General features: G+C 38.9%; 1 protein-coding gene across 1 annotated transcript in view; it reads left to right on the forward strand.

Annotated features, from left to right (window-relative positions):
* The first annotated feature begins 4,973 nt into the window (after positions 1–4,973).
* The window catches only part of spred1 (sprouty related EVH1 domain containing 1), a 40,227-nt gene continuing 21,995 nt past the window's right edge, over positions 4,974–23,205 (forward strand). Inside the window, exons 1-2 of the mRNA XM_008399808.2 lie at positions 4,974–5,747; positions 21,422–21,680. Of these exons, the coding sequence (XP_008398030.1) occupies positions 5,716–5,747; positions 21,422–21,680 (291 nt within the window). The 5' untranslated portion in view covers positions 4,974–5,715. The remainder of the gene's footprint in view (positions 5,748–21,421; positions 21,681–23,205) is intronic.

A 23,205-nucleotide genomic window follows, 5' to 3' on the forward strand; every position in this document is an offset into this window, starting at 1 on the left:
GGGTCTAATAAAGAGACAACTTGAGAGACCTTAATGTGGAAACTGCAAACGCTTTTTAAGGGAGAAGCCCTGAGATCACACAACAGGCCCTCGAGTTCATTAAATATGACTGAAAGTATGTAAATAAAGACAACGTTAAGAGACGTAACCAGTTATCGTCATGCTTTCTTATTGAAAGTTCAGGGGCCTCGTCACACAAAGTCACTATAGTTTCCTTCCACAGTTCAAAACCATGAGTGTCAGGTTAATTTGGGGATAGAATCTCAATACAAGTGTTGTTGTTTGTTCTGCATTCCTATATGTAAAACATATATAAATCTGTTTATGTAGAACAATGCACTTCAGGTTTGAACAGAGAATTTCAGATTTTGAGCTAAGTAATATCCAATACATTACTTAAAAAGATAAACAAAACAGTGAAATCAGAACCCTTTTTACATTTTCAGCAAAGCCTGGTGTATACAGGGGCACACTCACTCCCTATTGTACGGATGTGCATATAACCAATAGAAAAGTTGTTTGGGTTAAAAATGAAGAATTTATTTGTTTGTTTTCTAATTCTTCCACTGTTCGCTCCATACTTTTAACTTAGTAAAGATGCACTTTGGCTGGGCTCTTCTAACACACAAATACTCTAACCATTCTATTATAGCTCTGGTTGTATGTGTAAAGTCTCTATCCCACTGGAAGGTAAACCTTCACCCAGTTTCAACTGTTTTGTAGACTTTAAAAAGTTTTCTTTTCAAGATTGCTCTCTGTATTAACCTTCCCATCATTTCTGACCATCTTATGTTAGGAATCTCCTGAGCACAATGCTGCTGCCACCATGTTTCACAGTGGGGATGCTTTGAGGGTTACTGTATGTGTAGTGTTTGTTTGCATCCACACAAAACACTCTGTATCTATGCTGCCACCATCATACTTCATGATATGGATGGCATGTTTGGGCTAATGTGCAATGTTTGTTTTCTACCTCACACAGAGTTTTGGATGTAGGTCAAGAAGTTTTGATCTCATCTGACCAGAGCAACTGAATGTTAAAGTGCATGGTTACCGATGTGCTGCATAGGAATTTTTAACTTTGAATTTGTCAAGTTGCGAAGCATGCTGCAAGGCTACAGTTGCTTAAGAAAAAACTAAACAAGAGCCCGCATAGGTTCCATAGGAATCTAATTTAGAAATTTAAAATTTTTCTTTTAAAAAGTCAAGTAAAGTTATACTCTGAAAAGAGGTTTGTGTTGAGATGAGTGAATCCCATTTTCCGTGGTTGCTTGTTGGAATCGGAATGCTGACTTGTTTACCACCCTGAGGAGAACTGTGACTCTGATTGCACTTGGGAGTGAAGTCAAGGGATGTCTCTGTTAGCTAAACATCCTGTTGCCCTGTTTAAATACATTACATTGTGTGGTGTTAAGTGTGTGAAAAACACAGGAAATGCATGAGGGTCATCCGCATTTGTGAGATGAGAAACCAGGCCGACTTCCTGAACTCTAAATACTCTAAAGGATAAAGGCATGCAAGTGGGAAAATTCATGGTCACTTGGTTTTTTTCTGCTCCATTTTAGACAAAGAACACTTTATTTGGACTTGCAAGCTTGATCAGTCACAAATGGTAACCTAATTTAAAAAGGAAGAAATTAAGCAAAGAAGTCATGGTTTTTAAAACAGAGTTGATCCTCTGTTTCTTGATTACTCAGTGTGAGTCTCTCCACAGAGATACAGATTGTGCAAATACAAGCTTCTAAACATTCATATCAAGCTGACCTAAGTAATTTAGTAAGAGGGAAAAAAACAGTGACAAACCATTCACCTTTGCTCTCCGAAAGACAGCTGCATAGCAGTAAACGCAACTCAACTGAGAAAACGTAATCGAACAATAAAAAGGAAGTCCAAAATATGTGTCATAGCTGCACAAGTGGAGCTACTGCACGCATGGGTTGTCTATATACAGCGACATGAAGGGTGCTTTATATGGTGGCAACATAAGGCCGAGGCGAAAGCTGTATGAAAGCCAGAGAAATACAAAGAAACTTCTCACACAACATGCTGTCTCTATGACAACAACACAGAATCATTTAGCCTGATCTCTTGGCTTTCCACAGAGCAGAGAAATCCAATAGCATTTAAGTCTTACACAACCAAACCACAGATTCACTCTGCAAAGCTTTTGACACATTTGCAAATAAGGTTCAGGGATCCACTCATGGATTTACACAGTAACTTCCAAGACACTTTTATGTAGGAAACATTTCTAAGTGTTTAGAAAGAGTAAACATTTTTTATTATGGTATTTGGTAAAGAAACATTAATGTATAGTGCAGTATTTTATTGATCTCGGAGTAAAAGAGAGTTAAGAATTCACTCAATAAGGTTGATATAACAATTTGCACCCGTTGGCGAAGAGCACCTATTGGCACAGAGCATCAAAGTTCAATATCCATTATGGCTGTGGTGCATTTAAAACACAGCAAAACCTAAAGACATAAACTATTTACCAGTTACTCATGGATTGTATCACATTAAGTCAGAGGTACACAAAGCACTATGCCATCTCTATTTGTAAGCATGTTATTTTAAGTCAAAATGCAAAAACAATGCTGAGACATACATTGCTATCAGGGTGTACTGCTACTAGTAACTATGATACCAGTTGGCAGATCTCATGTGATGTTTTTTTTTACTTGCAATTAAAACACTCTCAATGAGGGTGTGACATAATTTTTAGATCCAACCTCCAATGTCCAAAAAAGTAGACTCTACCACAATAGACACAAAAGGGGTTCCCTGGTTCTTTCCTCCCATGTTTCAAACTTAAAAATAATGATTAAAAAAATAATTAATTTGTGATTAAAGCATGCAATTTAACATGTTATGTCATGTTATTAAAACAGCAGTAAATCTTTTAAAGGGACAGTATTATGTGTTTTCGAGACACATATTGACATTTTATAGTACAATCAAGTAACTATGTTACCTTCAGTTGTTATGAAAATGCTCTCTACATTTTTCAAATATACAAAATTTTACTTCGATATTTGTGCTTTGAAACTAGGCCTCTGTCTCTTTTAAAACTCCTGCTCTCTCTGAAGCCCCGCCTTCAGGAAGTCATCATAGCAGAGCTCTTAAATCAACCCTTTAACAATGTTTTTACCAGCATTGCACTGCAAAGTAGCTCGTATGATGAGTTCAGCAGATTCCCAGTTCCACGAGGTGTTTGCTAATTGCTGCTGGCTAGTCTGAAGCAATTAGCTTCAGACTAGCCAGTCTGAAGCTAATTGCTTCAGACTGGCTAGTCTGACTGGCAGGGTTGCTTAGCCAAATCTAAATGTAAACTGAAGCTAACAATTTGTTTTGTAATAGCTTTTAAAAAATAAATAAAACATTACTAGAGAGAATTGAATGTTTCCTATAAACTGTACAGTGACAAAGTCACTAAGTAGAGTTTCCCTTGTTAAGTGATCATTTATGCATAGATCAAGATAGGATAACTTTACCATCCTTCTTTTTTAAACAAGAGAAACCTTTATAACAATGTTTCTTTTACACTTACAATATGTTATATTTGTACACTCCTATAACTCCACAAAAGTGCAGGGTAGTTTCAGAACACTTTATGGGTAACATGAGACATCATCGTATTTTAAACCATGCAACTCATAAATAAATTAGTCTTACTTTGGGTTCCGGCTCAATTCGTTCCTTTGCTAATTCCAAGTTTTATACCAAGAGCTGGTGTTCTGTCCCTTCCTATCACCATTTCGCACCAATAAACAACCTACTTTGAACCCAAGTGCTTAACCTTTGGTGAATCACTTGATTATTCATTGATTAGTCAATGCTAATTTCATGGATTATGGTACTAAACTTCCCTCTGTAGGGTACAAACTCACACGTGGGAGACCAAACTACTTTGTACCAAAGAAAAAAACTGGGGACAAGATGGTCCTTAAGTATTTCATACGTTGGGTACCTTTTCATATATTACTCTTTCCAGGAATGACACACAACCTAAAGAAATACGTTGTACTGGGTGCCCGTTTGGGATTTGAATAAATTTGCATCTGAAAAAGTTTCAAGAAATTATATTTTTGTTAACCTTTTGTACCCAACTGTCTCATGTTGAAACCTTTTCCCATGAATAAAATAATATTGTATTTTTGTAATTTCATATCTGACCTTTCTAGCCACAGAATTATGCATAAAGAAGTCAGGTATAAAAAATCCTTGGCCAAGTCTTAGTCCCTTCATGCCAATGTGATACCAGACAGACATTTTCTGGTATCATGTTGTACCAAACTTTTTATGTACAAATAGTCCTTCATTCATTCCAAGTATTTAGTCATTTTGTTACATTGTGGTTCTGGTATTTTCATACTATAGTTTTTCAGATACTGTGCCAAGCCGTTTCAGGTACGAAATAGCCTATATTAACGTACTGCCTTTTATAAGAACTTTTTTGTACCAAAATACCAAAACATCAAGTCATTAACAAATAGTGAGTGAAATGACCACTAACGTTTACAGAGCTAACTGTGAATTTAGAATTAAATAATTTTACTGATATATATGTTTTTACATAGCTTTAGTAAATTGTTTCAGTGCAAACTTTAAGAAGTGGTGCGGGTGCGGTCGACCACGACAAGACTGCATGAAGTAAAACAGAAAAACAAACATTTTTGTGGCTGAGGGCATGTGTCAGCCCCTTCTCCTAATTATATTCTACTTCGCTTGGTATCACACAGACGCTTCCCTCCTATATCAATGCGTGATTGAAGGCAAACTTCTTTTGGGAAGTGTTGGGACTACTTTAGTGAACCCCCCTTGCACATCAAAATTAATTAATTGACCGCACAGGCATACAGAGGAAGGCGGTTAAGTGTAATGCTAGTTACTCTTCAACAAGTCGGAACTTTCTATTTGCTAGGTGAGCATATTTAGTTGCAAGGGTGACATGTTTTCACTACGTCGCGGAAGGATCCGATTTTTCTCAAGCGAGGGTCGACACATCCGCCCAGTTTTCCGATGTTTCATCCCCCCTTTACCTCCCCTCCTCCTCCGAGTTGAAAATGGAGTTCGATAAAAGCAGATGTCCACCAACTTTTCCTGGAAATCTCATGTCTGTGTTTGGTTGATTATTCCCCGTGTATGCACACTGAAAACAGCCAGTTTCTTTTTTTGTTTGGCTTCGGATGCCTTTACTGCAGAATATTCGGACACGTTGACGGAGCCGACACTGCACAGCGCTTTTTCAAGTGTCGTCCTGGAGCTGAAGTTGGGCGAATGGATGCTCGACGTAAATAACCTGCCAAACGCTGAAGTCTACGGCGATTCCTGCATTTTCTCTCATTTTTTGAAGGATCTATAAACATTCTTGCAAAGCGAGGATCTGTTGTGTGTTTGTTGAAGGAGGATGGTGCCGCTGGCTCATTTGTTGTGGTCGGATTTTACTTCCAGGGAGGATAAAATGAATCAACGGCTGTCATTCCCCCTCGCTGCTTTACACTAGTCCCAGCCAGCAGAGCTAAGCTAGCTTTCACTCGGTGTTCTCGGGGACGCTCGGTTAGGCATGCCCCCTCTTTGTACACCGTTCATCCGACGTCCTTAATAAGGTTTATTCGTTTTTATGAAGGAAAATGGTGATTTTTGTGGTATTTTATCCCGCCGTCACTGCGTCGTCGATGCTATTGCTAGGATTTGGATCCTCGTGAGGAAAAAATGAGTGAAGATTCAACAAATCCAAACAACGAGTGAGTACTTTTTACTTACATATGCACAGACGTATACATATATTCAAGTAGCACATATAAAAACAGTTCAGATTAGTATTTAGGTACCTTTAGGTATTAATATGTGCTTTTACACGCTGTCCCGGTGACATTTCTGACTCTGCTGCGCTGGTATTTCAACATTATGCTTTGCCTTTTATAATATAGAATGTAACTTCTAATTGTTTATGGACTATTGGAAGAACAATAGCACACGTTTGCTATAACTGTAATAACATGTATACATACGGAAACAATGCCATGCCTGCTCGTGTTCTTGTTTTGACATATTTGACATCTACGATGGGAGAATTTATATTAGGCCTCCGTATTGAAGCTACAGTAATGTTGGAATTATTCAATAAGGTGGAAAAATTACTCTAAACTCGTTTTTAAAAATTATTATTATTATTATTATTTTTATTATAGTAATGGTATTGTACTGATCGCCTCTTTAAATGTACGTATTTTTAAAGTAGACAAGCCAAGTCCAGTTTAAATATACATTGAGATATCTGTCAGTCTGAGTACATCATGGTCACACTGCGTTATATTGACAGTGTAGATCTGTGTGTAGCCAACTGCTGTCCGCCATGATTTCTGCACCTTCCCGTGCATTTAAATCCTGTATTTAATCCTTGTGCGTAAATCTAGTCTTTCCTAACCAGTCATACATATCAAATTATAACTATTCATGGCTATGGCGACATTTATAAGAGAAGAAGGGGACTTTTTTTTTTTCTCAATCACACACATTTACATATCACGATCTCCATTCATAAAAAACGCCGTGGAACGGCGTTACATTCACGACCTATCTCAACGCGGTCCGCGGACACTGACTAATCGGTACACGTCGTGCTTTTCGTACACGTCGCACGCATTTCTGGTCGGGTTTAGCTATTGTTTTAATGGGGCTGACACCCGCCCCCCATGAGCGCTTGTTGACAGTCAGTGAGAAATATCTGCTTCGGGAGGTGCTGCGGTCACATGATCTCCTCCATTCATAAAGTACCTGCCTGCCCATTCACAGTACTGTACACTCTTTCGCATTGCACCGACGATCGCGTTTTTGGGTTAAATACTGCGCGGGCACAGAGGCAAAGGGTTTTTATATGTATGTGAGTGGGTCATAATGACATATAATCATTTTCCCCATCTCCGAGGGTTTGCTTTTTGCCACAGAGGGAGTAAAATGTCCTTTACAGCCATTTACATTGTCATGGTTAGATGACTGAAACACGCCCATTTCTTCTCCAATTTCTTCTATCTGGCCTTTGTGGTGCTGATTGATTTTAATGCATGGGGTTTTGTCCTTGAAGTGCACTTCTGTTATCTTATGTAACATTTGCCATGCTGTCCTTTGTTCACATTATCCAGTGCAGAATTGAGCCTTTAACACATATGTGTTGATTAATCTAAAAATCTAATGTAGTATTTTTTGTTGTTTTGTCTTTTTATGTGTGATGCTACCAGATAAGATCAAACTTCTCATTGTGTTTGCCTGAAGACAAGAAAAAAACCCCAAAAACATAAGCGTAAAATTTGACCCGTCTCCTTAGAATAACATCAAGGATCCACAACAACCCCAGCTGAGGGAATTTTTGCCGTGGGCTTCTGTATTATCAGTGGGTTTTTAGTACAGTGCTGGGTTTGTTCCAGGCTGCATGATGGCGGCAGCGAACATGATGAAGCGATCCGGACATTGTTGCTATGATTCCACCACCTTTATGCCAGTGGTATGATTCATTGTAATGGAAGCTTCAGAGTACTGAGTGAAGGTTGTCTTTCTTTTTCCTTTTTGAAGACGTTTCGGTTTTTCCCATTGCCCAGGTGGATTTAGATCATGGAGGAAGTCAGTTGCTTATTTTTAAAAAAGTCTTTCCCAATATACTCCGAATCCTTGAATAAAACCTGCTCAACTAACAAGTTGCTGACAGGTGTTAAGGAAAACATATTTTCTTTGACTGACTAATTCTCATTATGTTGTAGAAGCAAATAGCTATAAATACCACAAGTAAAAAAAAAAAAAAAAGACAATCATAATTAGATTTGAACTTGTTGATTTAAACACTTTTTTCACAACACAAAAAGCCTTTGTGTCCACATTCTCTTAAAAACAGGAAGCAAGTATCATGCATGAATGATTGCGTGTAATACGGATCCGGAGTGTCTAATGGGCTATTGTTATACATAGAACTCACTGTTTTCTTAGTTTAAAAAAAGTAATAATAATAATGGGAGATATGTGGTCACCTTGCTACAAAGATCATCTATGAATCTATTGTGAAAGCTAGGACAGATAGCTGAACAAGGAAGTCAGCCAGACCACTGAGGCAACTGTGCCTGTTAGTTTTAAACTTGAACTTTATCAGATGAAAAACAAAACATTGTTTACAGTGTTTCTTTTCGTGTCCTCTCTCCGAACAAAACACCTGCTGATACCCACATATAACGTCAAATTAGTAGCTGCTCTCATTTAGCTTTAGCTGCAGCTCTCTTTCTCCTCAGTGTCTGAGGCAATTACAAGAAAAAACATTCGGCTGCAGCTGCCACCTGATTCTGTAATACAGTATGTATAAATAGCTAAACCCTCACTAGTGATTATATCTGATTATATGGAGAAAAGTGAGACTGGTAACCATCTCACAGCCGACTAATATAAAGCAGGCTGTTTTGGTGGCACAGTTGGGAGGAACGCGCTGACATGACTTTACACATCAGTGTAACAATTCCGGTCAGAACAGGAGCAGAATTTGTCTATCTGAATATGGCTAGTATTTTAGTGTTTACAGTGGTTCCCAACCCTGGTTCTCAGGCCCCTGTATCCTAGATGTGCCTTGGTTCCAGCACTTATATGATTGCCTGACCTCCTCTGCATGCTATCTAGTGCCTGTTAATCAACCTTGGTATTTAAGTCAGGCGTCTGGCAGCAAGGGGACACCTAAAACATGAATTACGGGGGAGAACCAGAGTTGGGAATAACAGCTTAAAAAACAGCTTTTAACTATCATTTGCCACTGCGGTGATTTAAAGACAGATTAGACTAGTCACAGAGATTTGATAAATCTCTGGGTCCAGTTTGTTAGGCCTGCATGCCACTTCTGTCAGACATCATTTCCTTTGACTTCCTCCTCCTTACTGGACAAATCACCATAAAAATCTCTTCTTTAAGGACTCGAATTGGACATTCTGTTGTGCATTGATGCCCAACTTTCACATTCAAAGAGTCATCATCATTCTTTGACCTTTGGCTGTTGTCTGCTACCTTTTTTTGTGTTTGGTTTGTATTACAAACTTTACCTCTAAAAAAAAAGTATACAGTCTCTCATGAACGTGTGTACAGGAAAATAAAAAAAAATTTCATGTGAAAACAGTGAAGATATGACACTGATACAATGTAAAGTAATGTTTACAGGTTGTGTAACAGTGTAGCGGCCATCTATGTCTAAACTACTGGCAACAAAAGTGAGTACTCCCCTAAGTGAAAAGGGGGGGTGCCAACCAGTTGCTGTTTAGACCTTACATTGCACACTGCATCAAATTGGTCGTCCTGGCTTCATGGGGCTGCATAAATACTGCCAGCTGTGGGGAACTACAGTTCAGCGAGGGAACCATGGATGCCAACATGTACTGTGACGTATTGAAGCAAAGCTTGAGCCCCTCCCTTCAGAAACTGGTCCAGAGGGCAGTATTCCAACATGATAATGAGCCCAAACATACCTCCAAGACGACCACTGCCTTACTAAAGAAACTGAGTGTAAAGGTTCTGGGCTGGCCAAGCATGTCTCCAGACCTAAACCCTATTCCTTAAAGGTGGAGGAATGCAAGGTCTAACGTCCAGCAGCTTCATGACGTCATTATGGGGAAGAGAAATCCGGTGCAATCTGTGAAGCTCTAGTGAACTTCCTGCCCAAGAGAGATGTAGCAGTTCAGGAAAATAATAGTGCCCACAAAAAACATGAAACCTGGGGCACAGTTTGGACATTCTGGTGTCCTCACTTTTGAAAGATGTTATCTTGAGGGTTTCAGCCAATTTACTTTTATATACAAGCTGTACAATGGCTACACTGTGTCAAAATAGTGTTGTTCAATGAAGACATAAAATATTTTACAAAAATGGAAGGAGTGTACTCACTTTTGTGAAATACTATGTGTGTCTTTTAAGCTTGCGGTCTTCATAAATGCTTTTTAAAATTGCCTCAAGATTCAAGCAGCGATGGCCCTGAGGTAGTTTTGTCTAAAAGATGGTTGGGTAAACCAAGCTGTTGTAGACACACAGCACAGCCTTTGTTGGGAACATGTTTCTTGGCCTTGGTGCAGTGGTGTTCACAAAGCTGAAATTACAAAAAGAGCTCATAAAGCCTTGTGAGATTCTGGTTTGTGTCTTGTTCAGCATGTGTGGAGAGTTCCCCTCTTCTTTAATATCAAACAGATTCTTGCCAGTCTGCACCTTCAGACGGAAAGTGCAGATATTTTACACGCCCTCCCTCATACGTTTTTGTTTTTTACTTGGTGAATGCCAGTTGACTGACACATACACCAGGTATGGCCTCATTGTTTGCGATTCCTGCCGTATTGTCTTTTGCTAGTCAGGTGATCTTCAGTCTGCTTTCTCTGTCCGCTTCCTATCTGTGTGATTGATTTGAAAGCTCAGTGTTCCAGCTGCCTATGTGGGTGTCTTGATCTTATCACATGTGAGCTGTTTTCACTCCCTTTAGTTTTGCAGAGCTTCCCAAAAACATTCTTCCCCAACAACCCCCATCACGTCTCAAAACGACAAGGATATATGACTTCTTCAGTTGTTGGCATGCTTTATGGCCTGGATAATGACTCATATTCTGTGGAGCTCATGGTAAGCTAAATAGTGTCTTAGGCCTTTCAATAGTCAGTGAATTTTGCAGTTATTTCAGTTTCTTGAACATGGCCTCCATTTGGCAACAGGATGATATGCTGATGATATGATAACCTTGATTAAAAATACTCTACTTTCACTTTATCAAATCATTTAAACATTTTAAACTGAAATGTAATAGCATGATATGCATGCTTTTATTTAAATGTTGATATTTGGTTTACAATAAAAATCTAACAGTTATAGCTTTTCTGATTTTGATTCAAAAACATGACTAAATGATTGAGGAAGTGCTTATAAGCTACCCAATGACTGTCTTTCAAATACAGTCATTCTTTTCTGTTTTTATGCATGATAACATCATGTTTGTGGCTGTTTATTAAAATTGTAGCTTTTTGAAACCTCAGTACACATCCATGCCTGTAACAGCTTTCGTCATTTTAGCTGGTTGAATATAAGCTACAGACACTTCTTACCCCAGGGCAATCTCTTTTGAGCTGAACACTCAAACAGGTCTTTGGTTTTGCTTCTGTTTTCTTTTGAGGAAGTGTTGGTTGTGATGAATGTGGCTTACAGGAGCTAACAAAATATTTCATTTGACAAACCTGAGCTTGCATATAACAACAGTGCCTGCATGATATATGCTCAGTGTTTTTCCCCTTCACAGGCAGTGAAAACCTCATTTTATGGGTTAACATTTGTAACCAGCAGTGTTTATCTTTTCATAGACTAACTCTGTGACCCAGTACTGTAGTGACAAAATATTGAGCTGTGAAGTATGGTTAGTTTTTTGTATTTATTTATATGAATCTACAGATGTCTTGTGATATCTGTGGTTGTGACGCATCATCAAAATGAAACCTGTCTTGCGTTGTAATGGACTCTTCCATCCCCTTGGTCAGATTAAGGCTTGGATCCTCTGTATTTTAAACCTAACGTACTTCCTTCTTATTATTTTCATTTCCTCTTCAAGTATTTTAGGAGCATGCATTAAGTGGAACAAAATGTGAGTAGTGAATTAGAAAAGTACTTTTCTTAAAAGATGAATGATGGTGTGGAGTTAGTAGTCTACTCTACACCACATGTGGACTTAAGTTGTATGTGAGTGTGTCTGCATCATAGCATCTACATAGGAGGCTTGTCTTTATTTCCTTGTCCAGTTGGGCCTCTGATGCTCACAGACCATATCTTAATGCCTTTAAGAATTGCTTCTAACACAAAGTGACTGAATTGTAGATATTGTTTTCAGTCGTATTGCATGCAGGAGCGAGAAGGCTGGGCCTTGTTGGGAACTCTTTGCTGCAGCTGGGCTAAGATGGTTCTTTCCTGTTGAGCCACAGACATAAAAGGGCACAGATGTAAATCCTAAACCTTGTGTCTTTGATTGAGTTTCCAAACGCTTTGAAAACAGGAAGGGGTTTCTGTGTATGTGTCTTTGCGCGTACACGTATACACACACAGCTGCACATGTTCTTGCGTCTTTATTTTTATAGAAACATTTGCCATGTGTGCTTCTGGAAAAGATAAGGTCTGATCCTGGATTGGTGAACGTAAGAAAAAGTAATAGCTGTTATATAAAATTTAAAGCCTCGCCAAAATTTCAAGCCTGTATTTTCATCTGCCCAGTGAATGTCTGATCAGATTTTGACTATATTTAGTACTTGATTGGTTACTAAAGTTGTTTCTTGACTCATCAAATTGCGAGACATTTCTTGCTTGAATGAAATGTCTTTGTCCAGAATAGTCAACTATAGAGTTGAATATTTTACTGTAATTATGTAACTGTACTCTCATCTTCGTTTTATAGCTTATCTTGGCAGTTCATAGGCCACCATCTCAGTGTGATGGCTGATCATTCCTAAGTAGCTTCAAAAGATATATTGACTGTTTTTTTTCCCCGCAGCTACACGGCCCGGTCCTGTGAGACTGCTTTCGCATCAAAGGCGAGCAGAGATGCCGCTGCAGTTGAATTTCGTGGTTCCTCTTTTTTGTAATGGCAAGCGTAAGGTTTTAATTTACTGAATGCTTGTGGTTCGAATTAAGATCCTCTCAATATGCGGCTTTGATGAATGTTTGAGAATAGCTTTCTGGCATTTGATACACATATGGGATTCTTTTTAGATTCATAGTGTGCCACGGGGCAGCGGGAGTTGGAACTGCGATGTCGGGATAGCAGGCCCAGTCCAGCAATGGACGGTTTAATTTGAAAATGATTGTTCAAGATGTCGTCCCGATGAGATCTCATGATGATTGTCCGGTTTCCATATGGAATGCAGGTTAATTTGGCATGTAAAGGTTGTCTGCTGTTGATACTGCCAAAACTACCAGTAACATTTAGGTTTTGCTGTGTCGTTCAGCAGCAGATTAGACTTGTTTTTTTTGTGTGTTTTTTTTTTGTTTTTTCTTTTTCCTTTTTTTTCTCTGAGTCAGTCGGTAGCTAAGCTGAATGTTCTTGTGAGGGAGATGAGTCACCAGCAGCCTGAGGTGTTGAGAAGAGATAGGGCGAATTTTTCTTTCACTTCTCTTTCTATAACCAGCGGATTAGTTTTCACTGCAACTAGTGTAAGCAAGCTTGTGTTGCCTGCTTAGTGTTCACACTTCTATCTGCTTTTATTAATGACCAACAGACAGCCTCTTCAAAAGTACTTTATTAATGGCCAACAGACAGCCTCTTCAGATGTACTTTTGCTATGAATGTATGTTGCAGCTTGCACAGCTAGCCATAAACCACATTGGCTTTTGTCTTCTGTGTGTCTTCTTTTAGTCTGTGTTTGGTTCTTTAAACTGGGACTGAGACTAATTAGTTTGCTTGTTTACACCATTCAGATTAGATGCACGGGTGGAATACATGGCCAGGTTCCATGTTTTATTTTTATCAACAAGATATGTTTACAGTCAAAAAATGTCATTACGGTAGAAGCAATATTGCTTATTTCTTTTTAATACATTTATTATATCTACTTAAATAAGAAATGTCATGTCTACAGTAATGTCATGTCTATGTAAGGTGACATGAATCTACAAGGCGTGGGCCACTGTGAAATTCTCACGGTTTAATAGCCTTGAGTAAAAATACAACAGTTTCACAACAGCAACACACAAAGTGCAGCTTGAACGTATCACCAGATCTAATTGAAAATATTTAGAACAGAAGCGCAATAATCATTCCTGCTGCAGTTAAAGTAATTCAACATATTAATTATCATAGTCAAATTACTGTCATCTAAAGTCTTTATTCAATGCTTTTTTATTTTAAAGCATAAACTTAAACATCTAGAGGAAACACCAGCTGCATGTGGTAATTTGCAAGTGTTTATGGAGAACAGTGCCTTATATCACTCTATTATTAGGGTAACAAGCATAAAAAGCAAAAGTCAGCCAATGCGATACGATATTTATTGCTGATATATTAGACACATTGTTTTTTGGTGGGTGTGCAAAATAAAACTTTTTAAACAATCTGACAATGTGCAGCTCTAATATCTGATTAAGTATTGTGCTATGCTTGGGTAATCGACCTGCATTTGCCTACTTAGCTGATATGTAGCTCGGCAGTTGTGTTCAGAAAACGTGACCTCATTGAGAGTGATGGGTTTTCTGTCTCACAACTATTTGCATTCCTTGCAAAGGATTTCCAAACATTGGAAATGTATATACCCCATGGAGGTCTGCGCATACTCAAAGTGGACTCAAAGCCCCCAAACAGCTCATCAACTTGTTAGTATCCATTCAGATTGTAGGAAATGAAGGAAATTATCATAAAAAATGTAGGCAATTGGTATGCTTGACTATGAAATCTCAGCTGTCCGAAGACGGTGAGAACACACTGCAAGGCTCACAGAGTACGCAAAGTATGGGTAAGTAAGTGGGAGGTTTCAGCAAGAAAGGTGAAGAAGCCTCTCTTCAGCCAGCTGACTGGCAGCCTGCAGCAACATGTAGAGGAGTCCAAGCAACCCCAATTTGCTCTCTAATATCTCGTTAAGTAGATTGTAACAGCAGCAAAGGTATGGTGGAACTGTAGCTTTTTAAAAAAACCTTAATTTGCCCTCTAAAAGTAAATATGTCCATAATATGAAATCAGTCAGAAATGCATAATTACATAAATATCATTGTGTTTTGACATAACTGTTGAAGATAGCGTTATTTTCTTTTAGGCAAAGAGAATGAGTCATGCCAAAGTAGCTTTTGACGTAGAAATCCATGTTTTACCTACTTTACCGGTAATAGCATTTTCTTTCTGCGGATAATCTATAGAATCGGATTGGGATAAGTAGCTTGTGTTTATTTTCTCCAATGATATTTTAATTATGTGGGATTTAATTATTTTTTTTTTGGCCGTCTGTTAAAAAGTTCAACGAGCCAAAGTGGTCTAGCAGAGCTTGACTGAACTTGACAGCCTTCCTCAGGTTTTTGATTTGAGCAAAAGATGGGGAGGAAAAGGGGTGATGGAGGAAAAAAAAAGAGATGCGGGGTGGGAGGGGAGGGGAGGCAGCTTTTCTGGTCTTTTCAGATGCTAATGAAAGGACGAATGGTTTTCCAGCTTTTAGCTTGCAAAGTGTGTCTCCCTTGCAGCATGCTCTGCTGCCTGGACATTGTGGGAGGACAAAACTCCAGGCCCGGGATCCAATAACGTGAAATTTCAGCAGAGAAGCGGCCATTGTGTACAGAGAGGCAGCCGGGGAGGGCCTGTGTGGAAGAAGGGGGGGGGAGGAGACGGAGTGGAGGAAAGGGAGGGTGACTTGGCGAGCAACCAGGGGTCTGGCTGCATCCTTTCTCTTTCCCCTTTCCTCCTCCTCTTCTTCGCTCTCTTCATCTTCCCTTCTTCTCCACCCTCTTGCCCACCCCGTCCTCCAGAACCCTCCAGCCCTTCAAACCCTCTGTGCTCCTCTTCACCACTCCCCTTTGGGTTGGAAAGCCCAAGACCGAGACGGGAGCAGAGCATAATTGCATGCTGGAGCCCAGTGAGCCATGGGCCGGAGCAGCAGACAAACGGTCACTTTGTCCACTTAGGAAATGGTTGTCCCAGGATCCCCCTTCTCCACCACACACTGGAGAAAGTGGCCTCAGGGCCCATGTCTCCCTGATCTGCACATTCATCTCCAGTGTCTCTTTCCTGTAAATCTATATTTATATTTACTACTTTGCTTTTTCTTTTTTTATTGATTAATTATAAGAAATACAGAAACTGTGGTGCTTTTTTGTGTATTAGAACAGTTGAACTAGTTTGTAACTTTGCCTCAGTTGGAATTTTGAAAAGTGAAAAATTCACACAAGTTTTCACATACCACACTCGACATTAGATTTTCTTCACACTCTTGCCTGATTTTCAGTGATGATTTTTCTATATACTTTAAAAATTTGTACTTTATTATAATACTTGTTTTGTTTAAAGTTTCCCTTCAGACATACGCGAGATCCATATCTACAGTTGCCTCTCAATGTCCTCCTCGGCTTCAGTCTCAGCAAACCTCTCAGTTTTTTTTCCCCTTGCTTTGCTCGGAAATGAAGTCAGTCATCCAGCAGAATAACTTGGAATAATTCAGAATTGGGGGCTCCTTTCTTTCATCCTGCTCCCCTCCCTCCCTCCCTCCCTCCCACCTCCTTTTTTCTCTTGCATGCCAAAGCCAGCTGATCTGCTTCCGCTCACAATTGTGTGTCCAGTTGACTGTGTGCTCTCAGCAAGGGGCGTGGAGGCCGGCTTTTGTCTCCACCATCCCTCGATGAGCTGTGAATGTGCACAGGGTGGACTGATAGATGCATGCAGAGCACTGTGCGTTTTAGGAAAGCAAGTTCACCGACTAAAGGGACAGCTTTATAAAGTTAAAATGTGTTATTTGTAGAATCGTGGCATGCACCCTACATATTAAACTCTTTTAATGAGTAATAAAGAATGCTTTGCTTGTAAAAGTTTTATTTAAGAGGATCCGCATATCTGTTCTCCGGTTAACTTCCCCTCACGGCTCACCCCCCCCACCCTCCTTCCTCAGAGTGTCATGGTTGCTGGCATGTGTATGATGGGAGGCCTGAAGGGTCAGGCCCTGGTCATTGTGCTCTGGTCATGGCTGACTGACACCACCGCCTGCCTTCTGTTCACCCCAGGGACCCCTGCCTGACTGACAGCCCCTTCTGCACCCAGCACCCGCATCCATTTATTGGTGTCCATAGAAGGGTGTTAGAGAAGCAGCAGCAGCATATCCCAATCACTGCCTGCTGTGGTGCCCCGAAACCTTATTTTTCATGATTGAACCGAGTTCTCTTGGACCGTTTCTTTGTCACTCATGTCATTAGATATCTTCAGAATGGGGTGTTTTCTATGTGTGGCCATTAAAGGGAAGTTTGTTGAGGTTTTCCTGTTTTCTGAGTTTCCCATGACTAGTGCTGTCAAATAAGCCCTGGGCAACACATTTTAACCTATCTAGACGTTTAGCTGGTGGTACATTTTCAGCTTTTGAAAATGTTTTAAAAATGCTAATGATTAGAAGTATAAAATTTGGTAAATGTTTTTCAGTTGGGTCCAAATTTAAAGACAACTGGGCATGTCTATATTTAGTATTTCAAAATATGTCCAATTTTCAATCTCTTGAAAGAGATGCAGATCTTGGTCAAGCTTCTCTAAAAGCTGTAATAAACTTGAAAATGTTTTTTTTCCTTCCTGCCATGAGAAGTCAAATATTTATAGTAGAATATTGTAGGTGATGCAACACCATAGAGAAAGAGATTATGTACTGTAAGGTAAGGACGTATTCATTTGAAAATATTTTAGAGTTAACATTGAATAAAGTAATGTTCATCATTGACTGTAAATTTCTGTTTATTCCTTAGATCAAAATACAACTACAATGACAGCACTACACAATTTTTGTTTCCGGCACTGCAGTTGTGTTTTAAGGAGGCAATTTAATTTTATGAAAAATGTTTTTACTCCAAAGTCAACATTTTTAAGTTTGAAGCTGAAAAACATGACAGAAATGACCGTGGAGGAGACAATTTTCACTGACTTTTTGTTTTTTTACCAATCCCAAGCTCAAAATGTAATATAATTGCCTTGCTGATAACAGTTAGTGATAGTTACTGAACACCGTTTCACTGGATGATTTCCATCCAAATAAATATTTCCCAAACAATACTATCAAACATTCCTGTAGAGAACATGTTGCTACATCGTTTCCCAGTGCAAAACAAAGAGAAATACATTGTTGTTGGCTTGTATTGCTAATTGTGGTTAGTCTGCACAAAAAGCAAAAGAGTTTCCCAACTTGTACCAACTAGAACACGGTTAATTTGGTGTTTATGTCATTCCCACGATTTCCTAGGTCAATTTCACCGTTTGTTTTTTCTTATGAGACATCTCTGATGACGCAAAGATCAGTGTGCTTGAACAGCTCATCCTTTTGGCTGTTGCTGCTAATTATCTCAACATCAAAATGTGAAAGGGCAAAATGACTAGCAACGTCTTGTATTGTAGCAACCTGAATGAATGTCTGACATTCCTCAGTAAAAAAAAATTGTTGTTCACTCTGACTTTATTTGTAAGCACTTCACTGACGAGGACATGAACTAGCTTGCAGCGATACTTTCCATGTTGAAGAACATTGTGGTTAGTGTGACCTTGTGGTGCATCTTGCATCTTGATACATGTATGTATTGTCAATTAGCTACGATAAAGCCTCAAATTATGTCATCTATAGCCCCACATATAGCTGTCTATTTATTTGCCAAGTTTATGCTGTTTTCAAGCGTCTTTAGGGAAATAATAGATTTTGTAGTTCCTCATTTCTCTTCTTGCTAGCCCTTTTTGTGCATATCATTTGTCCGTATTTTAATGTGTAGCATGCTCAATGAATTTGCTGCATTTCTTTGGCTGCAAACGCATATCTCTAAAGCAGTGAGTTCAAACCCACAGCTCAACTCCAGAAAGTACAGGAAACCCTGCTTGATTCACATTATTTCTAAAGCTAGTTAGTTTCTGTGTTGTCAATTTTGTTAGTAGATTAAATTCTTGACTTGAACAATAGAACAGATTGAAATTGGATAAATCAACAAGATGAGACAAAATTTCACATTTAAAATTTTAAATTTCCTATCAGTCTTCTGGTGTTCTAAGTAACGTAAATTGTTGGACTTTTATAAAACTTTTAACAGAAGGTTTTGTCTGGGATGTTGGTTGTCCTGAAGGCACCACTGTTATCTCAGTTTCTCAACATATACTTGTATTCCTAGAGCAATTTAAAAACACAGGTTTCTATCCGTATTGCTTGTATTAAAAGAATATCTATTGCAATATCATTCAGTTCAGAATATCAAGGACAAATCGCTTTAATATTATGAATATAGTAAGTAATGTTTAGAACTGCTTGTTTCAAAGTCTTTTTGATAAATAGGACGGGGTGTCCCAGTTTTATTTCAGTATGGTACACTTGTGTATTAATGACCAAATAGAAATATTCCTCTTGAAGGTGGTGAGCGTTTGATTTTGCCAGTGGGATCTTTTGTTATGTTTTTATAAATGTTGTGCTCTTGTGTTCTTGGCGCAGAGAGCTTTCACATGAAGGCAGATGCGGTCGCTGGGAGTGAAAATCCTCTCGCTCGCTGTCTGATTCACGTTTGGCTGCTACTCGTGACATTCTTTACAAACGCTTCACATTCTGACATCATCTCTGCTGGTTATACTGACCAGAGAGCAGTTTGTCACAGGAAGTCATCTGCTCGCAAACATCTTCAGCTATTTTCTGCTTGGTTTGGTAATCTTCCTCGTCTTTAATGTATTACTAGCCCTCAGCACGCCTTGACCTTTGTCATTTCCGATGGCCCCGTTCACTGTTACCTCATCAGGGAACGATCTGACTAAAGGTGAGAAAACAAGAGCAGAAACGGAACAAAGTCAAACTTAATCTTTGATTTTTTTAAATGAGCAATTATTGGAATAGACATCAAACAAACTGTTTTACTCTTATCCTACCATACACAGAGTTTCAGCTTTGCCTTTAAGTCCTTTGTGGCGGTTGTGCTTTTAACTTTTCACTTGATTTATTGATTTAACCTGCAAAACCACCAATCTTCAGTTTACTTACAACTATTTATTTACTTGCTGTTTGATAGCAGAATTTCATGTTAAGAAGTTTTGAGAAATGAGAAAACACATGCAGCTTTTCCTTCAAGGGTGTAATTCTTTTCACCTGCTTCAAAAATCTTAAAAGTAGATCATAAGTAAGGTGACGTTAAAACACTAACCACGCCATTTTCCGAACACACTATGATTAACATTGAGCTGCATTTCCATCGGAACATGCTGGTGTTGGTTATTAACGCTGGTCTGAGTTGCAGTCCACAAAAATCCCTCAATAGAAATATATATGTATTCTTTTTGTTACGTTGTATGTTGGATGAACTGGGATGTATTGTTACTCAGTGTAGATACTCAGACTGAATATTTATATCTGCTTAAACTCCGAGAAAATCAAAATCAAATGAAGAGAAAAACTTTTTAGCGTACAACTCATTTGTTTTAAATCTGACTATGTCAACTGCGTTACTTCATGTAAGCTGTTGGATTTTTTTTTTTTGGTGTTTAATTGCAGTTTTATTATGCATTTGATATGATATGCATATGAAAGGATTGTCTTAAAATGTTTATTTTGTGATTGAAAGGGGATAAAGGACAATGATGTACTATCTAGTTTAAAAACCTCTGCTTTCGTTGAAAGGTTTGGTTTCAGCTGTGGCCAGAGACTGAACATGACCACATGGTCAATCACCCTCTGGCTGGGGTTAAAGATACACTGACAACTTCAGACAGCTTTTAGCCTGTTATGTGAGATGACACAATGAATTTAGGAACATTATTGTTGTCACTTTCTCTTTATTTCCTATGTGTTTCTTGAATATGTTACATCTATAATGCTCGAATGGAGTTGATTTGTTATTAAAAAACACATCTGTTGCAGAATTTAGGCAAATCTGCTTTCAGAGTTTTTTAAGTAAATGCATTCTTGATGTAAAATTTTTTTTTTTTTTAAAGCAATTAGCCAAAATGCTTTGTAAACCAAACTCATTTTAGATGTAGTTTGTCACCTACAGAACATGTCCCGGTCAGATTTTTTGCTTTACCGTTTTGTTGTAAAACCCCATCAAAAACAAACTCCGTCAAAAACAAATCCCGTCAAAAACAAGGTTCACGTTTATCTGACTTTGGTGACATCATATGTGGCAACATTTGGCACTAATAGAACGCAACGGTTTGAGACAACAACCAGGTCAGACTGGAGTGGAACTCATTATCTCAGTTATATGGAAATCTGTGAAATTCACCAAAATATTCACTAACGGCTCGACTCTTGAACCTTTAGTGACGTTAAAAAAAAAACACAACAGCAACAGAATTTTTTTTTATGTTTATCATTTTGTGAAATCGTGCTGTGGAAATCTACCCTTTATTTTCCAGCTGTGTTTTTATTGCACCTGTGACTGTACTCTGCAACATCATAGTAAATATATTATAATGCATAATACTTTTTTGTGACTAGTTTTTAGCTAATGATAAATCAGTCAGTCTCAAACTTGTGCTATTGTTGTCAGTATCCAAATGTAAACTGCAACCTTATTCTTTGGGAAGATTCTCATCCTATTCTTGGGTTTAGTACAATTAGTATGTCAGGTAATGCTATGGGACCTAGGTGGCGCAAACGAGGGAATAAATGCAGCCAATTTGTAAATATCGCTCTTGTTTTGCACAGTGTAGTTAACTCCATTTCTTTTCACTCTTTTTCCCCCCTGCTTGTCTTCTTCCCTCGCTCTCATGCAGTGACAGTTATGCGCGTGTGAGAGCAGTGGTCATGACTCGGGATGACTCCAGCGGTGGGTGGCTTCCCTTGGGGGGTGGAGGACTTAGCTGTGTCACCGTCTACAAGGTCAGCCGGGCAGAGGACAACAACAGCACCCACAGCGGAGGCAGCGGAGGAAGCGGCAGCAACCTCAGCCCCTGTAGTTCCACTCCCAGTCCGAGTCCCAGTCCTACCGCTGTGGAGTTCCACATCAGGGGCGAAAGACTCAAAGACAAACTGGTGAGAGAATGTAAAGCCTGCACCACGAATTCACTGCATTGCATGCAATCATATTAACAGAGTGCATACAGTTTCATTGAAAAGTCTGCATACAATGGAAAAACGCATGATTACGTTGTAGCAAAATGGTTGAATTTCAAGTGCGGTTTTCTTATCAATACAAGCTCATACATACAGTCTCCTAAGTCTTTAAATTATGTATTGTTTTAGGAGGTACTTTTACCTTAAAACCTTATTAGCTTTTAGTTGATGATAAATAACATTAGTAGGTTTTGTCATTTTCATTTTAGAAGGGTTTATTTGACAGCACTCAATCAATTGACCAATGGGAATACCCAAAAAAACTCAATGAAAACCTAAAAAGGCGAATTGTAGATTTACCCAAAAAGCTGTCTGTAGTCATTTCTAAAGAGCAGATTCCCGAGACCTCCAGTTTGAAATAATGTTCTCAAGTTATTCAGGCTCGTCACCACTGCGCCGGCATAAATTAAAGAAACTATCCGGGACAAACAGCCAAGGAATCACCAGGGCTCAAGTCTGCCATTAATAGGAAAAAGCAAGAACATATCCTCTATTCCAGAAGAATCTGTACGTTTAGGCAAGATGAAGACAGAGCATTTTATCCACAATGATAAGTAGTTCTAAAGAAGTTAATGTGAGATGTTAAACACAACATTGTACATGTGGATGGAAAAGTAAAGGAGAAATATCAGCAGCTAAATAATTGAACTATTGACAATGATCCTAATCACACATCAAGATAGTTTTTTGAATTGATGAACTGGGCTAACATCTGGAATGGCCTTTCTGCCAGAACCTTTTAAAAGTGGGATCATTCCAGGAAACCAGCAATTTTTTATGAACTCTACTCGTCCTGATAGCAAGAGTAGTGAAATATCAAGAGAGAATAATGGCAAAACGTTAAGATAAAGATATTTAACAAAACATAGGTGGGGACGTATGCACATATTTGACTCTGTACAGATGAGGAAAATGTAACACAAAATTCTAAATTGTACACCTCGTTTAAAATGAATGCAAGCTGTATGACTGCGGCACTCTGGCAAAAGATGATTCAAATAAATCATTAAAATCCCAAAACAAACATCCCATCTACACAATGAGTCTGCAAAATAATTCTGAAAGGAACTGTACAAATAAATTCACATTAATTTTCACACTCTATCCAGACGTGCCCTTCAAAGCGCAATAATGTGTGCAAATGATAAACAGTGCGTTCTGTCGAGCAGGATCATTGTGAGCCCAGCTTTCCCAGACTCCTGTCCCTTCGCTGCCTCACTCACACTTTCAGCCACACAGGAAGTGTGTTTTGGCTCTCCTCTGTGGCTCAGGTAACTGAAAATAGGAGCAAACTGCGTGATGTTGTGATGCACGATGACTTCATCGGGGAGAAGGCCACATTACTCAGATGAGAATGTGGGATGAGGGATGTGAGAAAGTCAAAAAGCATGGCAGGATTCTGGAAGATTTAACCCAATTTTTACACAATATTTTCCTTCAGAAA

Source organism: Poecilia reticulata, linkage group LG22 (assembly GCF_000633615.1).
Source record: "Poecilia reticulata strain Guanapo linkage group LG22, Guppy_female_1.0+MT, whole genome shotgun sequence".
Lineage (NCBI taxonomy): Eukaryota > Metazoa > Chordata > Actinopteri > Cyprinodontiformes > Poeciliidae > Poecilia > Poecilia reticulata.